Source organism: Aulostomus chinensis, chromosome 7 (genome assembly GCF_037954235.1).
Source record: "Aulostomus chinensis isolate RoL2024-O1b breed Wild chromosome 7, RoL_Achi_v1.0, whole genome shotgun sequence".
Taxonomy (NCBI): Eukaryota; Metazoa; Chordata; class Actinopteri; order Syngnathiformes; family Aulostomidae; genus Aulostomus; species Aulostomus chinensis.
The window spans coordinates 22,458,111-22,481,423 of record NC_141326.1 but is presented as its reverse complement, the minus strand read 5'-3'; the positions used below and the strand labels follow the sequence as shown (position 1 = coordinate 22,481,423).

Sequence of the window (23,313 nt, the reverse complement as noted above, 5' to 3'; positions counted from 1 at the left end):
TGATCTGTTTGACAGGATCAACCATAAGTGAAGTAAACTGGCCCCATATTTATCTTATCATCTAGTTCGTCTTTCTCTTTCTCTCTCTTTCAGACAAACATCAGACAGACACCTCTGGAGAACATTCTGGACTTATGCAGACATTGTGGGAGATCCTGAATGCCAATTAATTGTCTGACAAATATGGAAGATAGCAGCAGTTTTTAGTTGAGGGGAAAAAGAGTTCATGACCTCCAACAACTCTCCGCTGATAGATACAATTTCTCAACCTGTCGGTCTGGATAAAGCCATTGGGTCCGCTGCTATCTGTGGCTTTTGTCAGTCAGTGGGCGGAAAGAAGTCAACAGGATTGGCAGACAGCAGAAACAACACGGACTTGATGTCATCCTGATCAGCAGAAATGATGAGCGTATCTGAGCAGGACACATCAGGATTTCTGGACCTGTGCCATGGAAGAATTTCTCTCCATATGCAACAGTATGCAGATTAACTAAGATGATGAAGGCTACTTGAAGTTCCAACTGATCACAACAATCATTTTATTTCACTGGGAAGCACTTAAATACTTTCTTGATACTTTATCATTATCTATTATGCATTAGTACAGAGACAAGCTAAAAATGCCAAGAGCAGTTTACAAAAAATGATACAACACAAACTGGGTTGCACCTGATCTATTAAACCATACAATTGAAAATGGGTTGATCCAAGGCAATTTAGACAGTTCTGGGGTCACAACCAAGGAGATGCAAAACCAACACTTCATAGTCTGAAAATGAGGATTTACTTGTCTTATTCAGTGGTCAACTGATGTTATCTGATTCCCACACAGAGTCAACAGCACAATACAAGAGGAGCAAAAGCAATCGTGGACATCGGTGATTGGGTAAATACTCCTCAGTTGTCATCTGTCTTTGGGTTAGGGTGCCACCAGAGGTCATTCATCATACTTTTGTATGAATAAGAGCTTCCTCACATTGAATGATCCCTGCCTCAAGCGCATTGGTCACCAAAGTCAAGTTTGTTTGACTAGTATAATTGTCCCATAACGTGCCAAGTCCCTGTACTCTTTATCCGCCCTGGTCAGAGGCGGGCTTCAGCGTGGTACAGTTGTATGAGAGTAAATGTCCGCACAGGCTGGGAATGTGGACCTGACGATCAATTCCAGTGGTATGACGTGACCAATTAATTAATCAGTCTTAAACTAAGTAGCAAAACTAGAGTTTTGAAATCCAATTTGGGGACATCATCTTCTCAACTGGATAATGCTAGGACAAGCTTTTGTTATACAACCCTAACTGTACAGCTTGTGTTACAGCTCAATCATAACATAATTGCTCAAGTCAGGTCAAGCCTGATCCAATGGGACTGCAGGCAAGTGGGGAAGTGAAGGGTATAAACAGTCCTGCTTCAGAACGGCCTGAGCTAACCGGGCTAAGTGGGAGTGAAGCCTTAACATTAGAATCTTTTTGGATGCTCTGCACTTAAATATGTCACTTCCTGAAAGCCTCATTGCTTGTTGGCAAAGCATAACTACTTAAACTGTAGAACAATTCTAATTCCAATGATGCAACCAAAAAAGAACCCACTTAAACAGCTACTTAAAATAAAGGCAAATTGCTCGTGCTTTTCTTTTGACAAATTTTGACTTTACTATGTGTTGTTCAACAATTTCTACTTTTGCTAGCAGAAGAGATGAAAAACTTTTGTTCGTTTGCAAGTACTACCCACACTGTAATGATACAAAACTGGTTGGAAACAAGGTTTCTCTTTACCTCGGTCCTGATAGGCTACTCATCACAGAGACTTTGGTGCGTTTATATAAAAGCTGCAAAGAACATACCTTATTACTTTGAACTGCACTGTCAGCTACAGCGCTATTACTGTTGCTAGCAGTGCTAATGAAACACATTAGACCAAGATGATGCCACTCACCTCTATAGTAAAAGAGGCACAAGTCAGACAGCACAAACCACCTCTTCTTCCACAGCTTCATTCCTGTACTGTCCTGCAATTCACCAGAGACGGAGTTAGTCCAGAAACGAGTGGAAACGACTCACCAATAAAATGACCAAAATGACTACTTCTGTCTTTCCCAGGATCTGCGGTAGTCTTCTTACTTCTTTTGATAATCACATCATTGTATTTGTGTGCCTTCATCTTTAGCACTGCATTCTCAAACATGTTTTTAGTTCACAGGAATTTTGAACTACCCTTCTACAAAATGTCTGACACTCAAATTACACAAACTTTTTAAAAATAAACGTAAAGATTTATCTGCTATGCTTGATTTCCACCATATAAACAGATTTACTAGTATGTTGTCCATCCATCCATTGTCCTCCACTTATTCCTATTAAGGGTCGTGGGGGGCTGGAGCCTATCCCAGCAGCTATGGGCGAGAGGCGGGGTTCACCCTGGACAGGTCGCCAGTTCATTGCAGGGCCAACACATAGAGACAGACAACCATTCACACTCACATTCATACCTACGGTCAATTTAGAGTATCAATCAGCCTTGTCCCCAATTGCATGTCTTTGGATGGTGGGAAGAAGCCGAAGTACCAGAGAGAACCCACGCAGGCACGGGGAGAACATGCAGACTCCACACAGAAAGATCCCATGCCTGAGCTGGGACTCGAACCCGGAACCTTCTTGCTGTGAGGCCACAGTGCTGACCACTGCACCACCGTGCAGCCCATGTTGTTAAACAGACAGAGGATTTTGTCCAGTGCTGCAATGCTGTGGTCAAAGGGGTTTTCCGACTACTGCTTGAAAAGCATGGAAGCATGGGGGTGAGGAATAGAATTTTAACTCCCACTGTTTGCTTTATTGGAAAACTTGAATAAAGTCCTTAATCGTAGATTCCACATGACGATAAAAGTGAGGGGAGGGACCTAAATAGCTCTGTCATTATGGTGAAACGGCATGTGGGACACCATTTACTTTAATTCACCTCCATGAACCAGTATGTTTAACTCTTGAGGTTCACTCTACCAGACGCTGTTATGTTGATTTTTAAGACAGAATGAATTAAACTTCTTTCCTCCATTATTTCATGCCCTTTGCTCGACTGAATCCAGGTTTTGACTTTACAGGTTAAAATGTGGCATGAATAAAAGGTTTTGTCAGATCTCACTCAGTTTGGATGGGAAGGGGAAAAAAGGCGAGGCTTTCACTGTCACATCAATCACTGTGGCATTTTGTTCCCTCCAATGGATCAAGTGAAGGGCTGCAGCTTTTCCACAGCACGGATTTCAATAGCTTCCAGGTTTCAATGAGGCAGGAAAATAAAAGTGAAAATCCAGCTTTTATATGGGCTAGAAGATTTGCGAGTCCTCTGCTTGATCTGCATCACTCTGATTGAGGTGCCCAAAGAAACAGCAGCTGGCAGCTGAACCAAAGGAAGCCATCACGTATTCACAGAACTGTGCCGGGAGGCTGCAATCAAAACTAAATGAGTCTACCACTTGGAAAGCATGAGAGAGTCCTGTATGGCAAAGGGCTGCCTCAAGCACCCCCTTTTCACCCGGCTGCAAGTAACCAGGGAGCTGGGATGAGGGATTGCTATTCAGAATTAGCTCGTGCTGGCAGAGCCCAAACACTGGACAAAGACATTAGATCCTATAAGACATCAAAAAGCTTCTTTGTGCTCATCTTAAAGACATTACTAGAATTCTAACAGTGGTAGAGACAACTATTATGATGTGCATGAGTACAGAAAGGAAAATTTGTATCTTAATGTTTACATTCTCTTGTCTCAAATATATTAAATATAACTTACATGTTCAAACACATTCATTGAACAATTTAAAAACATAAATAGACTTGAGGAGAAATATTATTACATGCATTTGAAGATTTAATCCAATATGTCTATTTGTAGTTTACTTTTACATTTCAAGCTCATGTCAAAATACATCCATGAAGGAATTCAAAGCTATTAATGCTCTACTGAGTTCATGACCTCACACTAGAGTCATATCCTACAGTTACCTGTTTATAAAGCCAATTCCTCTTGATTACGGGAGCGCTGGGATTCCTCCTGATAGAGTTGGACCTTTTCCCGAAATTATGAACCTTTTTTGGAGGTCTGGAAGGCTAGAATGCAATATGAAAAGGGTTTAAATTCAATGTGAGTTCAATAAACAGAAATATCTTTTATTTCTATACAGATTTAAGGCAGTTTTTCCATTATTTTATTGACTTAACAAATATGGAAAGAGAATCGTTTGTGTCACTCACTCTCCCTGCTGGGCTGCTGGAGTTGGCGGCAACATCCACGCTGCCTGTGTAGTTGGAGGCCTCACTCATGGTGCTTAGTGGCCGTTCCTTCTTCTCATTCGCTGGCACTTTGGAAGCAGACCTAAACAAGAGAAAAAGAGCATGCCAAGAGCACACAGGTCAGAAATTTAAACTGCCAATTTATGTTCAGTGACCTCGCTAAAAGGAAGCAAAAAGAAGGAAGCCAGCTTTATTGTCTATTCCACCATCATTCCTCTGAAATTCAAACTTTTGTTATAATGAGATCACAACATGAGTCTATGAATCAAGCCAATTACTCCCACCATGTCACCACAGATACACTTCCAGCTCTCTCAAACAGATTTAAGTGGTCTGACATGATTCACTGCAGTTAAAGCAATGAATCATGTCAGAATTCCTTTAAAAGAAAAAAAAGCTTTCTTAAAGCAATAGCTGAGCACATAAAACTTTTCCAAAACTTGCCATAGAGTAGAACACCTTGTGAATTAAATTGTTTCTGGCCTATGGAGATGTCCTACATTCTTAAGGAGGGGAACAACGTTGTGGTCCAGAGGGAACAAGACACTAATACCACTGCAGAGCAGAAATACTACAGCAGGGAAATAAACCTCATCTCTCAGCTGAGTTTCAGGTCACTGAATAAGGACGGATATTGCCAACCTGGCCTGCACTGTTAACTCCCCCAACTAACCTGCTCATTTTAATCCAAAGTTCACAGACTTCAATTTAACGCTATGACTGATGATTAAATTATCTAATCATTAAAAGTTGTATCCATCTCCTACATGGATCCACCCGTCCCATCATATTCACATGTTGAATTCATCTGTTACACACGATGAGACAAGACTTGATAATGAAAACTTCATGCTGTTATGATCAAGGTGCACAAACAGAAAACAGGTATCACACAGAATAACATCTGCTGGGCTTACAACAGCAGGCAACACACAAACACACACACACACACACACACAATCACATACACAAGATGTTCATCCTCATGCAGCACATTGACAAGTCTGATTCTGATTTCAGTTTTACAGTGAAATGGAGCACAGCAATCCAACAATTTCCCATAAGGGATTAATAAAGGATTTGTGATTCTGATTCTGATTCTGATTACGTACAGTACAGACGAACAATGAGACAAACAATGGCAATACCAGACTGACACTGTATTACTTCTTTTTAGAGGAAAGGTTACCTTGTTTATGGCTAGTTAGACTGAGCAACTGCTTTTTGTCATATTACAGAAACAGGTATGGTTTTATTTCAGAAGCCATAAGACTCAGTTTTGATTAGAGATGTATGTACACACACTTGGACTCCCCTTTAATGGTGCTGGATATTGTTGGCAGTTGTAGATGGGCTCTTGAACCATTAATCCTTGCTGAAGTCATCAGAGTTGAAGTTTTTAACGTCATTTGCTTGTTTGTATTTTTTTCTCAAACTATTCTTACTAACGATTTTAAAATATTGGTTTAATACTTAAATGTTTTGAATTGCATATCAAGACATTGCAAATATAAAGGACAGTGTAACATAGACAAGGAAGGATTTTTCATTTTACTAAGAGCTAATAATATAACCATGTTCTGTTCAGAGGTGATACAGTAGGGATGTCCTAAGACGGGGACTAATGCTCTCTTGAATCGAAGGGAACACAATTTTCATCTCACTTCTCTAAAATAGGTCCTTGTGCAAAGTGATAACTTGGCCTCTGAGATTGGCCTTCTCCTCAAGCTTATGCGCTCCGACGAGTTTCAGCACTTGCAGTGACAGGCAAAATCCTAAGTGAAACAAAATCAATGGTGTGTCGACTTGTCATCAAAGCACAAAGCTTGGGAGGGGTGCAGAGGGTGGACTGGCTCTGTTGTAATAGAGATATTGCTTTATTTGATGCTCTATTTCCCAACAGACCATTTCCAGGCTCTCTGTGTGTGTGTGTGTGTGTGTGTGTGTGTGTGTGTGTGTGTGTGTGTGTGTGTGTGTGTATGTGTGTGAGAGTGTGTGTGTGTGTGTGTGTGTGAGAGTGTGTGCAAGCATGCTGGAGCTTTAGTGATAATTAGTTTGGACCTGATAATCAATCTGCATTCAGTGAAACTGAAAAGAAGTGAGTGTAGCAAATTAGCTACTGTCCTATAAAGGCTGGTCAGCCAAAACAAGCAGCTAGAGAGCAACAATGTCTCTATGCAGCCTTCATATACAGCTTGTCTAGTCACTAAATATCATTCTAATATATATGTACATATACACATATATATATAATATATATATATGTGTGTGTATGAATGTGTGTATATGTAAATATATGTGTATGAACATATATATCTTCACTCACCTCTAATATTTATATTTATAAATATATATACATACAGACTTCATATATGTGTATATATTATATATACATACACTATATGTATACATATATAGTAGTTATGTCTGCCGTTTGTTTATTTTACAAAGACAGCTCATCCTATAGTGGCAAAAAGTACTCAACAATTCTGTTCAAAAACCTTGTACAGTGACTGTACTACTGTACACTGAAGGGGACAACAGGAGATTAAGGGCTCATGTTCATGGTTATGAACTTAGAACTGCATTAGCTGCAATCAGAACTAAAGACACATGATGGGAATTCAGGGTCCACCCATCTGAACCTCTAGAGTATTTATTTTTCCAACACTTGAGAGAGAAAGAAGTGCACGTGTGATGGAAACCACTAAATTAATTCTTCACATCTATCGTTTGACATCTGCACTGATTGGCTATGTTTGAAATGTAACATGAACTTGATGTGGATGAAGCCAATGTCCATATGCATAATATACCATTGAGTGACTGTCTGCTTCAAAAAGCTATTGTCGGGTTTCCAGTGGAGTTCGACACCTGTCAGCAGCGCTAGCCCACACTGGGTATGATTGTACTGTACAAGCACAGTTGAGAATACAGAAAAACACCCCGAACAAAACAATAAACATGTTTGTTTTCCATGTCAACAGCAAAGTCAATAAACCTAAAACCAGTACATGTTCTGAAACTCTACAATTGCAAGCTGAGTTGAGTAGGTTGCATGTAGGTTGGATGCATTTTTCAACACACACACACACACACACACACACACACACACACACACACACACACAAAACCTGTATTATGTGTTTGGTACTTTTGCACATGTACATGCAGCTCTGCAGTGGATAAGACCTGTATTGGGTTACACTGTTAGTCCAGCTTATTCAAAAAGGTGAAGTGTGACTGTTACTATTCAATCCTTAAATTGTTTTGATTTATTTACCTTTTTATTTTTTTATTTTTTCAGCTTATGTTGTCTCATTTTCAATAGCCCCTGTTTACACTGGATGACCCCCTCTCTTTTTCCGGGTTGGGAGGGGTATTCTGCATTCCCTTCATGTTACTGTGATACAATAATGTCAAGATATCTGTGCAGGTATGTGATGAAAGCAGGAAATCTGTATTCAGATGTGTACACAGATAAGCCCAAATGTGCACATGTATCATCACTCTGATCTCGCTGTGTACGTAAGAATCAATTCTACATACGAGGACAAGCTTGAATGTATTAGAGTCGCATCACTGCCTGGTTCTGCAGGGATTTTGTGAGTGTGTGGGTCTGTGTATGCAAAAAGGGTGAGGTGAGATTACACTGCTGGCGAGGCTTGGCGCCCTAAGCACACGGGGGCGGGGGGGCACTGAACGGACTGGCTGAGGGTGCATTTTTAAAATGACCACACAGCATTTCTAAAGAAATGTTTAAAACATGTTTGTTTAGTGGTGGATCTGACGTTTTTACTGAACAAAAGACTGTGACACACGGCAACACACACTGATCAGGATACCACAGTACACATTTATACAGTGTGAAGCTGAGTAATAAACCACAACTTAACCGATCGACAGGCCAAATGCTCTGTTCAAGTGTGGTGCTTCAATTATGAATCATCTTTCATTCTTGCTTTGGCTCCAAAACAACATTCAAATAACCAGCAGCATGCAACATTGTGAGCTTAAGTTTGGGTTGTATTAGTTTATAATAGCAACAAGATTCTACCGCAGATTTGTTTGGACATGTTGTCACCATGAACACTTGAAAGAGAAGCACAGTCCACTGTACTGTGCAGCAGATTACAATGCATCCTTTCTTTTTTAAAGACCCTGCAACTTAACAGGAAGATTCAATGTTCTTGAGGAAATCAGTAAACTAAGAGAACTGAAGGGCAGTGAGATGAAACAGCTCAGCTTTCATCAAAGATGTACAAGTTGACCTTCGGCTCAAGCATAGAGAACAATCACAGTGCCCACGGTTAGTTATTCATGGCAGCTTGAAGGAACAGAACGAATGGTTCAGACACTAGGGTGCACCTTACAGGACTTTGGAATGCAAATGCATAACAAGTTATCAGACAAAACACACACTTCTGTTGTTAGTGTGCAACAACAAAGGTTATTCTCAGACACACGTTCAAATGTTTTACATCAAAACAAATGTTCACAATTATCAGTTTGTACTTGATAGAGCATTACCTGCTACAAGCTGGGTGAAACAATTTCCCACAATTCACACTACAAAACAGAGGAAAGAAAAACGTGTTGACAGTGAACATTTTAGGTTTTGACAAATAAGTGTTTTGAAGCTACGGCCAAGCAGGTCTGCTGTCAAATGCTTAGCATTTTCTCTGGAAAATGTAATTGAATACTTCAGTGTGACATTCTTTCACACGTATCTATGGTTTTGAGAAGAAGGATATGGTTGATGATTTTATTTTTCATTGAAAATATAATCAGGCAGCAGTTTGGTATTGTTCTATACATTATCAGACCTGACCTATTTAAGTTTGTAATGTAATCTGTGCATTACCCAGGGATGTATGTTTTGTTTGCTGGTAATTGAACAAATCCCAGTCTCTACATAGCAAAATACCCTTAGACATGAATGCAAAAAATTGAGAATTTCCAAAAAGTAGTCCTAAATCTCAGACTGCTGACAAAATTTTTAAATATCACGATATTGTAGCAGGGTGAAACCATCTGTATCTTACAAGCTGAAGAATTGAGCCCTGTAGGGATGTCTGGAACCCGTCCTATCTTAAACCACAATGAGAAATTAGAAAGATATCAAACCAATCGGAACTGCCTTCTAACTCCTTTTCTGCCACCCCAACAGTAATGTAGTTCCTGACTGGTTCTTGTAGTTGATGGCATTGATTAATGCAAAACTGCATCTCTTGAGGCAACAAGTTAAAAGGATAAATACAGCTATAGGTGCCCTTAACATGAGAAGGATAAACACAGTTACAGGTGCAGTTATTAGTTTTGTTACCCTGTTAGGCTTAAGAATCTTGTCTGTTAAGGTAAGTGCCCCACCCTCTCATAGTGGTTTTCAGATAGGTGGGGATCAAGAGGTAAGTTCAGAGCTCTTTACTTTAGAGCATGTGAAATACTGGTGGTCTCACCAGGCTAATTCCTCCAAGCATTTAAGTTTTATTTAACCAGACATAGTCAGGTCTCGGTAAACATGTTTCACATGTGAGTTGTTGTGCAAATATTTCCTGTCAGCATGCACATGACCATGCGAATCCCTAAAAATAGGCTCAAACATGTAGAGTGAAGACAGAAGAATGCTGAGGCTGACATTCGCTGAGGCGGGTCAAGCGACATGTCAAAACTGAGCCGTGACTTTGAGCAACAGCATCACAGCAGAGCTGCAAATGTACTTCTGAAATGAGGAATGTACTTAGTGAGTATATAATACAAGGTTTGTACAACCCAGAGGAAACATTACCAGCCCACAGACCATATTAGACCATATTATTAAGCAGCTAATGGAGCCCAATAGTGTTTGTTTACTTGTACTGTCTTTATCTTAAATCAGCCTCAGTTTTGTTCTTTTTTAAAATTTTACTGGCTTGTTCGTAAAACTTTTAATGCCAAGTTTAAGGAAAGTACAGGGCAGATTATGCAGTGATTTTCCACATGGCTTATTTATCGTTGTGTCAGCTAAAATCCATCTTTCCATGTTTTTTACTTGTCCAGGGGCAAAGCTTGTCCCCCTTATTACTTTAACTAAAATACAGCCACATGTTGGATAAAATCCAGAATAATAAACCAGAAATAATAATCGTAGTTTTATCACTTTGCTGTTGCCCTGCCAAAGATAAAGGTAAGATATGACTTTATTTAACAGATTATCTTACTTTGATAAAAGTCTAATTGCTAAATTAAGATATAATCTTGCGCCGGCATACTGTCCCTCTCAATGTGAAAAGCAGCAGAGATGTGAGAGTAACACAGTGAGGGGAGGAATGTGCCGAGAGAGTGTAGTGTGAGAGTTCTGGCACAGCGAGCCTCTTCACAACTGTTTCCAAATGATTCCATCCTCTCTTAATAAAATGCATTTCTTGAGAATTTGGTGAAATAGGAAACATCCCAGGATTTGTAAGACACATATTGACAAAAGACAACCAATTTCCATCCCCAGCCTGATAGTAAACCTGTGTGTCTTGGAGCAGAACATGTTTCAACTACCAATCATCACTCTATAAAATAATTGATCCCAGTTGTGATGACACTAAGTAGGAGTATCAACATAACATAATGGGAAATTAGCTATGAAGGGGTTTCTGAGGTTAGTGAGACACATTCACTGGAGTTGTTCTCCTTGAAGTGCAAGTTCAAGACGACTGGCCAGCAGGTCAGTCATGTGGCCGGACATGTGACGACTGCTGTGCCGAAAGCAGTGGAGATGATCACATGGACATAACAGTGTTGGGGGGATAGATCGTAATACTTGTGACAGGTGAGAAGAACATGAACTCTTGTCCAGGTCAAAACAAAGAACTAGATGTGAACCATCATATTCCAGCTAGCTGATACGTGATAGTGGGTTTCAGCCCTTGGCATTCAAATGATGGTTTCCCAGCAGAAATGAGCAGTCCAATCACACAAAAACTAAAAGCATGAATGTGAAAGTATTATCTGACAAATGTTATTCCTCTTTGCTAGAAGGAGTTGTTATTTTTGAGGATTCTCTCATTTTAATGGATCACTGAGAAGAGGGCAGAACAGCAAATAGAGAGTGGAAAGACTTGTGCAATGTTGCCTACACATCAGCATGCTGTAGTCTGCTAAAAATGCTACCCAGTAGCATTCTGACAGAAAAACAAGAGACTTACTGTTCGTTGATGACAAAGATGCAGTTGTCTTGTGAGGGCAAGCCTGAGACAGGATGCTTGCAGGTCACCTTGCGCTCATTGTGACTGCATGTGGAGAGCAGGGAAGGTGGGAGGGAGGGAGGGAGAGTGGGAGAGGGGGAGAGAGAGAGAGACAAAGCGAGACAAAGAGAGAGGAATCAATGTTAGACAACACAGAAAACACTTCAACATATCAATAAATGTAAGCTCTACAAAAATACTTCATCTATCTTCTAAAAAAGTAAATGGATTAGCTTATTTTTGCAGAGAGTGCAAAGAACTCAAAGTGACATGAGTTTTCTAACTTGGAAATTATGAGGCAGCCCAGGCGGCATTTGCAGTACACATGTACAGGCAAAAATTGAAATGCAGAGTTTCATCAGGACATAAAACTGGTCCAAAACAAACATTGGTCAGGGAAGGTGGATACTAGAAATCTTCAACATGAAAAAAATAAAGATCCAAAAAAAGAAAGAGATGCTACTAAAGTTAATGTGGTCATAATATCAATGGACATCAGCCAAGTCATATCTACCATTCCATGAACACATTCTTTTTAAGATGGTTGCAGTCTTTACAATGGCAGCAGTTTTCCAGTAATTTAGAGTCTGGACAGTGTTGTGTGTGATCTGGACAGCCTGAGGTCAGAGGAATAAAGTTTTACAGCTGCCCACTGTCATTGGTAAATCATGTTTGTCAAACATTATCATTTGAAGAGCAAGAAAACAGCACAGTTAATTCAGGGTGTAGCCTCAGTTCACCAGCTTCCTCACAACTTTCAATTTATAGATGGAAAATTGAGGGTTAATATATTTACCAAACCCAACGCCAGCAGCCAGAATGGACCACTATATGGGTTGTAATGTTGACAACTCTCTCTCTCTCAAGCAGTGTCTCTTTCAATGTGCAGAACAGACACTTTTATTTCAATTCAGCCAGGCTATACCAGACACAGAGGAAAGTCGAGCAGCAGTCCAAAAATATCACAGTTTTTAAACATGGGGTAGTGAAAAGAGTAAATACCAAGTATGAAATAGTGGCTCTAGTTTCAGTTTAGCCTGGAGAGCAATAGTCTCCACAGCTCTGGTCTATAATTACAGGAGGCACTGCTGGCAGCGGGGCTCTCTGTGCGGTCTCGGGGCAGACGGACGGCACCAATTCTCTTTGGTATCCACTTCACACATGCCTCTATAGCTTTGCACATAGGTTGGCTTCAGATGGGAGACTGGAAAGTCTGGATGGGTATTTATGTAAAGTAGTGGGATAAAAGAATCATGTTATGCTAAACTAAGGATGTGATGATGCAATCAAAAACTACACCCTCATAAAACACTGGCTACCATAGCCACATATGCTGCCCATACTGTTGAATGCATTACATCAAAATACCATTAAATATCAACTGGATGAAGATTTTTGAATCTAATAACTTTGTGTGAAATGGAAAGGAAGCTAATATTGCCAATCCCACAGGGAAACTTCATTGTTTTGGTTTACCACTCCTTGAGTTCGCAGATTTGCTCTCATCACATGAACCAACACCAACCAATTGTGCAGTTCTTCCCAATGAAAAATAGACATCCAAAGTAAACAAGCTAGCCAAAGGAGACTAAGACATTTTTTCTCAGAAGGAGGCTGAACAAACAAACAGTGTATTCTTATTCCAGCGAGTAAGTTACAGCCTCACCTCTTGGCTCCAATTTGATGATCATGTTTTTCTGTTTCTGAACTATTCAGAAATACAGACTTATTACAGAAAATTAATATTTCTTTTTAAAAAAGCAACTAATTATAAGTCCAAACTCTTTAATCTTCCAGACAAAACAATGAATGTAGACAAATTCCTTCCCCTTCATCTTGGGTTTTGAATCACCAAAACTTTCAAGTGTATTTCATGGAACACTGGAATCTGAACAAATCCAGAGTACTCGTGCTAAAGCTGCCTTCTGACCTCCCTGAGGTCACTAAAATTCCAAACTAAATTTAAAAACAATTCAAGACATCAAACAAGTACACAAACCCAGAGCAGCCATCTTGATGTGGCTGAGATAAACACAACTTAACCGTTAAAATATCACCTTCAAAATAAAGTTTAAAAGATTATGTCAAAAAAATTAGAAGACCTTACAGGTGTTAAAATTTTTTTGCAGATGTGCTCGGTGACACGCGTACAAGGTCAGGGGTTTTATGAGGGGGCTGTATAGCATCAAAGAGCCCCTTTACCAATATAGAGTAGCTATTTAAGGAAGTCCTAAACATCCCCATCATGATCCGTGTGATACGGGAGGCCAGTAAAATCCTCCACCTCAGTGGAAAACGAGGGGGCTAAGAACTTCATGCTGGCTGTGGCTCAATATGGGCCAGAGTAGGCAGGATGAGTGATGCACAATTTCCTGTTAAGGAGGAAAAAAACTAGCTTCTGGACAACCCAAAAAAGTAGCCCAGCCAAACAACCAGTGGCTGACTCTCTTTGAACCACTTTCTTATAGCTATTTATACATAAGAGACATTCAGCACACAACTGTGACAAACACTCAGAAAAGGTGAAAGCATATGACACTGCTAATACTGATAATATCTTAATTCCATTGCAGTACTTCTACAAGGCATCAGCAGGTGGTTGCAAACATAACAGGATTAAACAGCAAGTAAGTTGCTGACATTTATTTAATTATTACCATTTATCCAAATGAATTTAGTTATCCTCTCCTCTTTGAGAAAATACATCTGCTAACTAATCTTAGCTACAACATTTAAAATGGTCACACATGTTGCAAAGGATGTGGTCTGAGGTCACTACAGTAAACTTTAAGCTAGCATAAAATCACAGGCTGTACAGCGAGGGGAGCATAGCATAACTTGTTTTCTTCAACACAGGATTAAAAACTCTTGAGCTGTCTTCATTTAGATTGCCTCACTCTTTTCTGGAGGAAGATTATGACTTTGGTCTAGTTGAAGGGCAAATGAGGTTTTTACCCTCTTGACATCAGATGCAGAGCAGTAAGGAACTAGAGAAGCAGTAGGAACCGACCACCCTTCTGGGTTCTGGATTGTCTTGTCCACAAGAATTAGCAATGAGCTGCAGTAATGACTAGCTTAAGGTCTGGGGGTCAACACCCCACAGGCTTAGCTTTTATTGTTCTGGTTGAGTCTTTTGAGCCCTCACTACTCCTCAACTACAGTTTAACCACTAACAACCAAAAGAGGCTCACTACAGTAGAACAAGGGGGCTTTAAGAACTTGGAGTTCTGGGTTCCTCACTATTATTTTATTTTTACATCAAACAAAGATGGAATCTGAGGTGAGGTGAAAAAACACAATACCACATTGCAGATGTCGTCTGTTACACCAAAAGCAAATTTTTGTGTATTACTTTTACAAAGAACAAACAATTTTGAAATCCACCACTGTTGTATACTTATATTAAACATCCTAACAAGAGGATGAAAGAAGAAGATAAAACTTGCAGTCACATGCTTTGTCAAATACTGACAGTGTGGTACAACTAACCAAAGGGGAATTTCTCATGCAGCACTGGTATGGAAAAACATCAATAACTCTGATCCACAAATAACTGTCAGAGTGGTTTTATTGTATTTTATGAAAAAAGAAGGGGTATTGTAAAGGTTGCCAAGTCAAATTGGTTTATAGAGATTATATAGAAAGATTTAGCATTCAGCAATGAAGAGAATGTGTTCTTGTTTTGATTTGGCGGTTAGTTCTCTGCACTCTCACAATTGGTTCATTGCTGTTATATTAAAAAAAGCAATTCATGGTGAAATATTAAATGTCTTATATTCCAGTGGCTTATTAAAGTATCTGTTTGCTTCATTAACGTAATGCAACCCCGAGGGGTCTGTGGTTTTCATACCTGCTTTGACCTTTGATATACTGAAACCAACAGAAATATGTCTTCTATACTGCCTTGCTATTTTGCATGATGCTGTCAGTCATTGATAATCTGAGTCTGTCTATGGCACACACAAAAAAAAAAGCGGAAAAAAAGCAAAAGCTCTTTTAGTGGGTGGACTTCAACATGGTCAATTACCCTGAAAGACTATTTCATGGTTGCTAGCAATCACATTCTCACTTGAAATTGGAACGACTCCAATTACTTTGACCCAAACACATGAGAAAATAAGGCTGAACAAAAGTGGAATCAAGCTGCTTCCAGCCCTCAGCTGAGCAGGTATTCAACTACATGGACGCCCCGTTCAGGGCGTTCAGTCTTTCAGCCTCCTTTTCCAAGGATATGATTTAATGGCACAAAATGCTAGCAGTAGTTGTTTTAATCTCTTATTAGCAAACATGAAAACACCTTCAGCATGTATTGGACTATGATATGATATTACAGATAATATTTAAGGTATATTCTAATCAAAAACATACGTTTTTTTAGCCCTAGAACTCATTGGTCCCTGAAACAAATCACCAAACAGAGCCTCCAAGTGATAATAAAATATCTTATGAAGGCTGATATCTGTAATCCTATAACACAGGAAGACACTTGGACACAGCATTGGATAAGGTCAGTAAGAACTGATTAATACTGCCATAGTATCAGGTGAGTATTCTTAACTATCATTGAAAAGTTTGGGCAGCAGAGGAGCTCCTCACTACTACATGGACATTGACTGGGGGTATGAATAGAACTCCTCACAAAAGCTGAGCTGAATAAGCAGAATGGGCAGTTTGGAAGAGGGCATGTGGGGGGCAGCAGGGGAGAAGACAAAAAAGACAAAACCAGAGGAAGACAAAACCCCCCGAGAGGCCACATGAGAACATGAAGCATGTGCTGTCACCAAATGCAGTATTCTACTACTCTTATCGATATGGTACTTTTGTTGTCCCTGCAGCAGCATTGTTTTGTACAACTAAAAATTTGATAAAATAAAGAATTCTAAACACAGCAAAAAAAAAGCATTGTTTAGAAGAAATCACTCATACCCCCACTAGCTAGGATTCTTTTTCTTGGACTGCAGGTAGTAAAGGGCGGCGTCTCCAGCTATTCTCTACTTAGACACTGCCCAAGAGCAGCAAAGATTGTCCATCCATCCATCGTCATCTTCCGCTTATTCCTACACATTAAGACGCAGGGGGGCTGGAGCCTATCCCAGCGTCAACGGGCAAGAGGCGGGGTACACCCTGGACAGGTCGCCAGTCCATCGCAGGGCCAACATAGAGAGACGAACAACCATTCACACTCACATTCATATGTACGGTCAATTTAGAGTATCAAATCAGCCTAGTCCCCAGTTGCATGTTTTTGGATGGTGGGAGGAAGCTGGAGTACCCGGAGAGAACCCACGTAGGCACGGGGAGAACATGGAGACTCCATACAGAAAGATCCCGTGCCCGACCCGGGACTCAAACCCAGAACCTTCTTGCTGTGAGGCCACAGTGCTAACCACTGCACCACCGTGCAGCCGAGCAAAGATTGTGTTGTTGGTAAAACTAACTTGTACACTTTGTTTGCACAAATAACATAACAAGTGCATAACTTAACAAGTACAAAACTGTAATCATAATATTACATAACATACCTGGGGAGGTAGAAGGGGTGAATTCAGATGTAGTAGCAGGAGCTGGGGCTGTCAAAAACTGCTTTTCTGCTTGTCTGTATTTGATATGGTTTCGTGTTTTGATATATTTCTTGTGTTTTACATGCATGAGACTGGTTGTATCCACGGCAACTGACACTGTTAGTACTTAGTTCTTTCTGACATCAGTTATATCAGGCGTGCATGCGTGTGTGTGTGTATGTATGTGTGTGTGTGTGTGTGTGTGTGTGTGTGTGTGTGTGTGTGTGTGTGTGTGTGTGTGCGCATGAGAGAAAAGGAGACACCCCCTGCATCAATGAGAGGTCTCCAAGATATCTCAAATTCTTGATTGGGCATAGCAAAAATAAATGATGTCTTACTCTAGAGACGGAGTCCGTGAGATAAGGGGTGCAAGATGACATTTATAATGTCTAAATAAAAAGGATTTTCTCTCTTTTCTTCTCCAACATTGATAGCAAAACCGTAAATGTGAGAACTAATCAATACTACCACAGTTTATTACATTTTAGCCAAATTACTACTGGGTTTTGGGTCACATTTCTACCTGGGACATTGTAAAATCTTTGGGAAAGACTTGAGAATATATCATGATGGGAATGCTGTGGGGAAACCCTTTACGACAACTATCCTCCACTGCATGCCTGTTAAGCTTTGACTTTCACCTTCAACCTTTAAACTTGAACACAGAAAACAGCTGCTCATTCAGGCTACAAATCAGATTATTTTTTCACAAACAATTCAATTAGCAGCTGCCCCCCCATCCTCCACCCTCCACCCCGAGGCAGCTGTGACTGTGTGCAAATGGTGTCAAGGTGACACAGCTGAACAGGCGATTCAAAAAGATATCAGAGCCATGGAAACAAGCTGCCATTTTACGGGCAAATCAAATATTTTAAACGTGATTTTGTATTCATGGAGTAAAATGAGGAAGTAAATGGGGGGAAACTATACGGCTGTATAAAATCAAGTACCATTGTCACCCTCTATCGAGAGGCCAGCCTATTATAAACGTTTCTAATTAAACATAAGGATTGGTTCCTTCAAAGAAATATACTTTTTTGTGACTGCAGCAGAGGCACATCTAAAGTTTCTTTTGAGTGTCTATAAAACTCCCCTTGTTAACCATTCAATGTTCAATTTCAGGCTCCATTAAATTCAACAGTTGGCTGATTGATCAATATGGCTTTTTGGCAAATAAAGTACAAGGAGAAAATGCAAGGCAAACTTTTTGTTTCGATTTGGTTTTTAATTTCTCTGAAGATCCCTCTGCACAGGTACACAGGTGCACAAAAATACCCCAATAAATCAATAATGTGTGCGTGACTTGGTTTTTGAAGAGAAAAATATCATTAACACATTGTTTTGTTTTGTTTTTTTTAACAATGCCACCTTCTCCTCCTTTCTCATTCAAAATTCCAGAATATATGAATGTCTCCTACTTCCTTCTCAGTGTTGGGGGCTTCATATTTGCAGATCATACATGTGTATGCTGACTACTGGACCAAGACTGACTTCTAAACTTTTTGTGATGTTACAGATCATGCAAGAAGACCCCCCCCCCCTCAAATTTTACTAAAAAAGAACAAAGAAAACAACCTTCTGGTGTCAGTCTTTGCACATACATCAGTGGTCACACGATCAACTTTAGAACAAGAAGAAATCTGTTTTTTACTGAAGGGGGACAGACATTACTTTAATTCTTTTAACACATGTAGGTCCATTGCAGGACAAAGAGTAGAGGTGTAGCCAGTTCCCCAAAATAGTACAGAGTCATCTAATCAAGGCCAACTCCTTAAAGAAATAGATGAGAAGAGGAGAGAGAGAGAGACTTGACATGTCTCAGTTGCTTACCATTCTGCAGGTCTATCAAGACTTAAAGCCTGAAATCAAATGTGACTCCCCCTTTCATTTCCCCTTGATGTGTTCTGCTTGGTCAGAGCTAGAGCTGCGCCACCAACAAATAACAGGGCAACTATATTGCTATTACTGCTGGCCTGCTGGTTAATGACTTCACTCAAAGAAATACAAATTACTTGGACATGACGGAGTTTTAGGTAGCTCTAAATCTTAAAAGTTCTAAAAAACATCTATAAGAAAATACTGTACTCACTTAAATACTACTGTAGCTGATTGGAAAAATGACTCCATTAACAGATTAGTTTGTGACTGCAACGATGTGGAGCTCAAGTGTGTGATGACCGAGTGCCCCACCCCCAGGCTGAACACCACACACCAAATCCGCCTAATGAAACATCAATGTTTGCAAGTTTGTAGGAAACAGAACACTCATGACAATGACCAGTGAATGAGCTCATAGGGAAGTACAGTAATAACTGAGGGCAGCATAGTCACTCCTATTTCCTTCAGGCTTTGACAAATGTATAATCTGTAGGCTTTAAATAATCTAGATAACACAACACATACCAAACTGTAACATTACAAACTGAGCCGGAAACCCTCATTCATTCACATTTGCCATGGTTTATGGTTCATGTAAGGTTCAAGTTTGATAAATTAAAACAAAATAAGATAAAAATCGTGCTTGGAAACACTTAACATCTGGAACACGAAGAACCCATTCCATTGCTTCCCTTTGTGTTTCAAGGAATTCTTCCACAAACCACACAACCCTCAAAAAAGCAATAAAAGGCAGGTTATGTCACTGGGAAGATCTACTAGATCTGTCCGACAGAGGCTATTACAGACAGAGAGGAGCTGGCCTGCTTCACTGAAGGAGAGCAAGTGGGCAATGCTGTAATTATGGTTTTAGTAACTGTTATTAACGGATAAAAGCTTTCTAAGATCCTCCACAACCACTGTGCAGTTCAGAAATAGCAAACATCATCTGATGCAAATGGAGTCCTGATGGGGAAAAACAGTGCTTCTGCTTACAATCATAGATTTCTCATCCCAAAAACAGGTATGGAAATGCTGTTTAGATTACTACAAAAATAATGTTTCAATGACAGACTCACTTTTGTAAGAGAGCACTGATTTGCATCAGAATCAGCTACAGAATTCAAGAGATAAAAGAGAAACATTTTCCCTCCAGGGGTTTCCTCTGGACTTCACCAAACAGAGAAATATTGTCTTGCAACAGTATGAAATAAGAAAATGAAATACTGACATGCAAGGTGTTCTACTTGCAGTTCAGAAGCAGGAAAGTGAAGGATGTCTTTAACCATTAAGGATAGGAGGGAATGACAGTTAAAAACAATTTTAAGAGGCATAAGTTCTAGAATACAGGTTTCAAATGCAACAAGGTGACGTAGATTAACAGACGCCTCTGTAGCTGTTTTGACTGGAGCAGAACCGAACAAGATAATAGAGATGTTGTTAGCACGTACAGTTCATGGAACCAACAGAACGGTAAAGCTGCTATACAGCACACCCACACACACACACACACACACACACACACACGCACACGCACACACTACCGCCGCTGCATAGCCTGTCTCTAGCATCAAGCATCACCCTGTGGAGATTTAAACACCTCTAACACCCGAGTATTACCCTGCAATGCCAGTGTATATCGCACACACCGCACTGCATGAGTTTGTACTTACAATTCAAAGCCTCCATAAACGTCCGAGCAGGTTAAAACAATCGCGGTGAAGTGAAAAAAATACAGGGGGTGTTGTATCCAGTAGCGATCGGTGTGAGTGTTTCTGGTCACTTTGCGACGCGTGGGTCCCGAGGTGCGTGCTCACAAGGCACAAGCCCTCGAGCTGGCTTACTGTGACTGACTGACTGACTGACTGCTCTGTCTGTGTGCGTGTGTGTGTATGTGTGCTGCGCGCGCCCCGTAGTAGAGCCACACACTGAAACCCGAGAGGCGATGATGTCACGGTCCGGATGTGAAGCAAGCAAGGTGGCCAGTGGCGCTTCATTATCCCCTCCCAGCCTAATTACTAACCGAGCAAAAATGAGGATGTGCACGGAGCCGCGGTGTCTTTCAGAGGGGGGAATATAAAGATGTCATCTCCACCTCTAACTCCTCCATGCTTGCACACATGGAGGTACAACCATGAGGAAACACACGGGACACACAAAGTAGTAACTTAAGTAGCCCAGTCGAAGAGTTTATGTGTCCCAGTATACACTTATTTATTAGCTACGCCTAAGTAAACTGCCGCGTAATAGGCTACAGGATTGGATGGCCATGCTCGGGAGTTCCTAATATGTTTTCCATCTCCTGTGTATAATTAAGGGTTAATGCTTCCCCACAGCTCTCTCTGTATCAGAGCAGCTCCATTACACAGAAGACGAAAACAAAGAAGAAAATAAGGGATGTGGCAGGCATGATGTGTTTTTGTTGGCCAACCCAGAGGTTAGCATCGCCATCATGTTCACTCAACGAAGCCAATGAGATTTTTACAATGGATTTTAGATTATTGATAGAAATAAACTCTGTGCAAAACAATTTTTTTCCCCTACATTATATGTTTGATATCATCAAGATTATCTTCTAAGTCCACATCATTTCTTACGATGAAGCCTGCATGCAACTGCAAACAAACAAATGAGTTTTAAACAAACTACAGCATGGGCAAAACCTCAACAATACCACCAATCGCTTCTCACTTCTGTTTTCGGGCTGATGACATCCACAATTACCACCAGCCACACATTTAGCCATTTGTTCGAAACAGTTATGTATAAAATATAAAACCATCCAAATTCCAGAGTGTGACAGTTACTGCGTATACTAAGATGCAAAAAAAAACAACATTTATTCATGAGGCAACTGTAAACCAAACACCTTATTTCGGGTATTTAACTAAAAATCCATTCACAGAGCTCACTGACTTGGAGATGAGAGAATTACAAATGTACCTTATTTCCTAGTTGTAGTACTCATTCCTGTGCTACTCTATAGACGTATGCATGCATCCACAGACAGATGAATCTATTCATAGACAGATTACTTCAGTTCAGTCTTATTTACATCTGGTTTGATGACCAAAATTTACATTAACTAGTCGCATATACTGTAGACATTCTTTTATTGTTTCTTTATAGTAAAGACAGGCTGATAATACTTCTATGAGCAAATACAAACTCTATTTTCCTAGTAAGCTGTGTTGTTTGTGCTCTGTTGTAAGAATGTGGGTAGCCGCACCTCCCTCAGCTCATTCTTCAGCAAGCCCCGACAAAGGGGTATGTTGAAAACCTAAATATGACAATACTCAGCTGTTCAAGGCTCATCATGAAAATATTTTGAATCATTCTGGTAATGCCGCATTGCACTTTTAGTTGAAGGGGATGTAAAAATGTAATCTATGGCTGGGTTCCACCCAAGATACTGGAGCTATACTATCTTGTATGTGAGTGAAAGAACTGAATATAAAGTAGGTTCAGCAGGGAGCCTGCAGCTATTGAAGACATGAAAGCCTGGACAATGACCTCGGCCCCAACCCAGTAGCCAAACAGTTCTTCCACTCATCAACCTGCTGTTTGCAGTCAATGGTGCAGGAAGACACCCAGAGACAGTCAATACACTCTTAGAAGATGAATTCGCTACATCTCTCTCCTTTTGATGATACTTTCTTCTCTATTTTTGACTAAATCTCAACATAAATGATGAATGTGTGGAGGAAAACACTTTAAAAGCTAATACAGTCATTAATACCATCACATGAACTACCTTGACTGGCTCTATACAGTAGTACATAAATAATGCATCACACACACCCATTACAAAGTGGGGATTCACTAAAGCTTTCAGTCCTTCAGCTATCCTTCATCCTCCAGGGAGCGCCTCCCCATGCTGAAGCTTGGAGACTGGGGATTTGGCCACCACCTGGGAGACAGAATGGACATCATACCCTCACAGCAAACAGCAAGAGAGGGGAGTAACGAATATCTGCAGGATATGTGATATGATATTTAGTCAGTGGCTCAATCCATTAAAGATGGATTCAGCAAAGAAGGAGCTTGTGTTGCACACAAAAAGGTGTCAGAGGGGAAAGACGAAGCAAGCTGTTCAGCCATCTGTGTGTGCGCCGTCTTGCCACAAGAGATAAGAGAATCCATGTTTGCTGTCATTGTCTAAATCAAACAACAGTCTTCCACTCTAAAGAGAATGTGTTGCATTGTCGGGTCTTTCATTTAAAAGCAGAAGAGGGTGGTTGCACACAACATTGGTGTACAAGTTTGATCATCACAGTTGTGTAATTAAAAATCTTACAAGACAAGGACTTCCTACCAATTGAATCATTGCAAGACAGTAAATCACAGCCATCAAGCCTGGCTAAATCATCCAAATCA

At 40.3% G+C, this 23,313-nt stretch overlaps 1 protein-coding gene across 9 annotated transcripts in view; it reads right to left on the bottom strand.

The window, feature by feature from the left end:
- Positions 1 to 23,313, bottom strand: part of LOC147259095 (pleckstrin homology domain-containing family A member 5-like) — an 81,746-nt gene that overhangs the window by 24,923 nt on the left and 33,510 nt on the right. For all 9 annotated transcript variants that reach the window (XM_086209315.1, XM_086209316.1, XM_086209317.1 and 6 more), the window contains exons 4-7: positions 11,462 to 11,545; positions 4,245 to 4,365; positions 3,996 to 4,100; positions 1,936 to 2,008 (exon numbers count right to left, since the gene is read on the bottom strand). In XM_086209315.1, the coding sequence (XP_086065441.1) occupies positions 1,936 to 2,008; positions 3,996 to 4,100; positions 4,245 to 4,365; positions 11,462 to 11,545 (383 nt within the window). The remainder of the gene's footprint in view (positions 1 to 1,935; positions 2,009 to 3,995; positions 4,101 to 4,244; positions 4,366 to 11,461; positions 11,546 to 23,313) is intronic.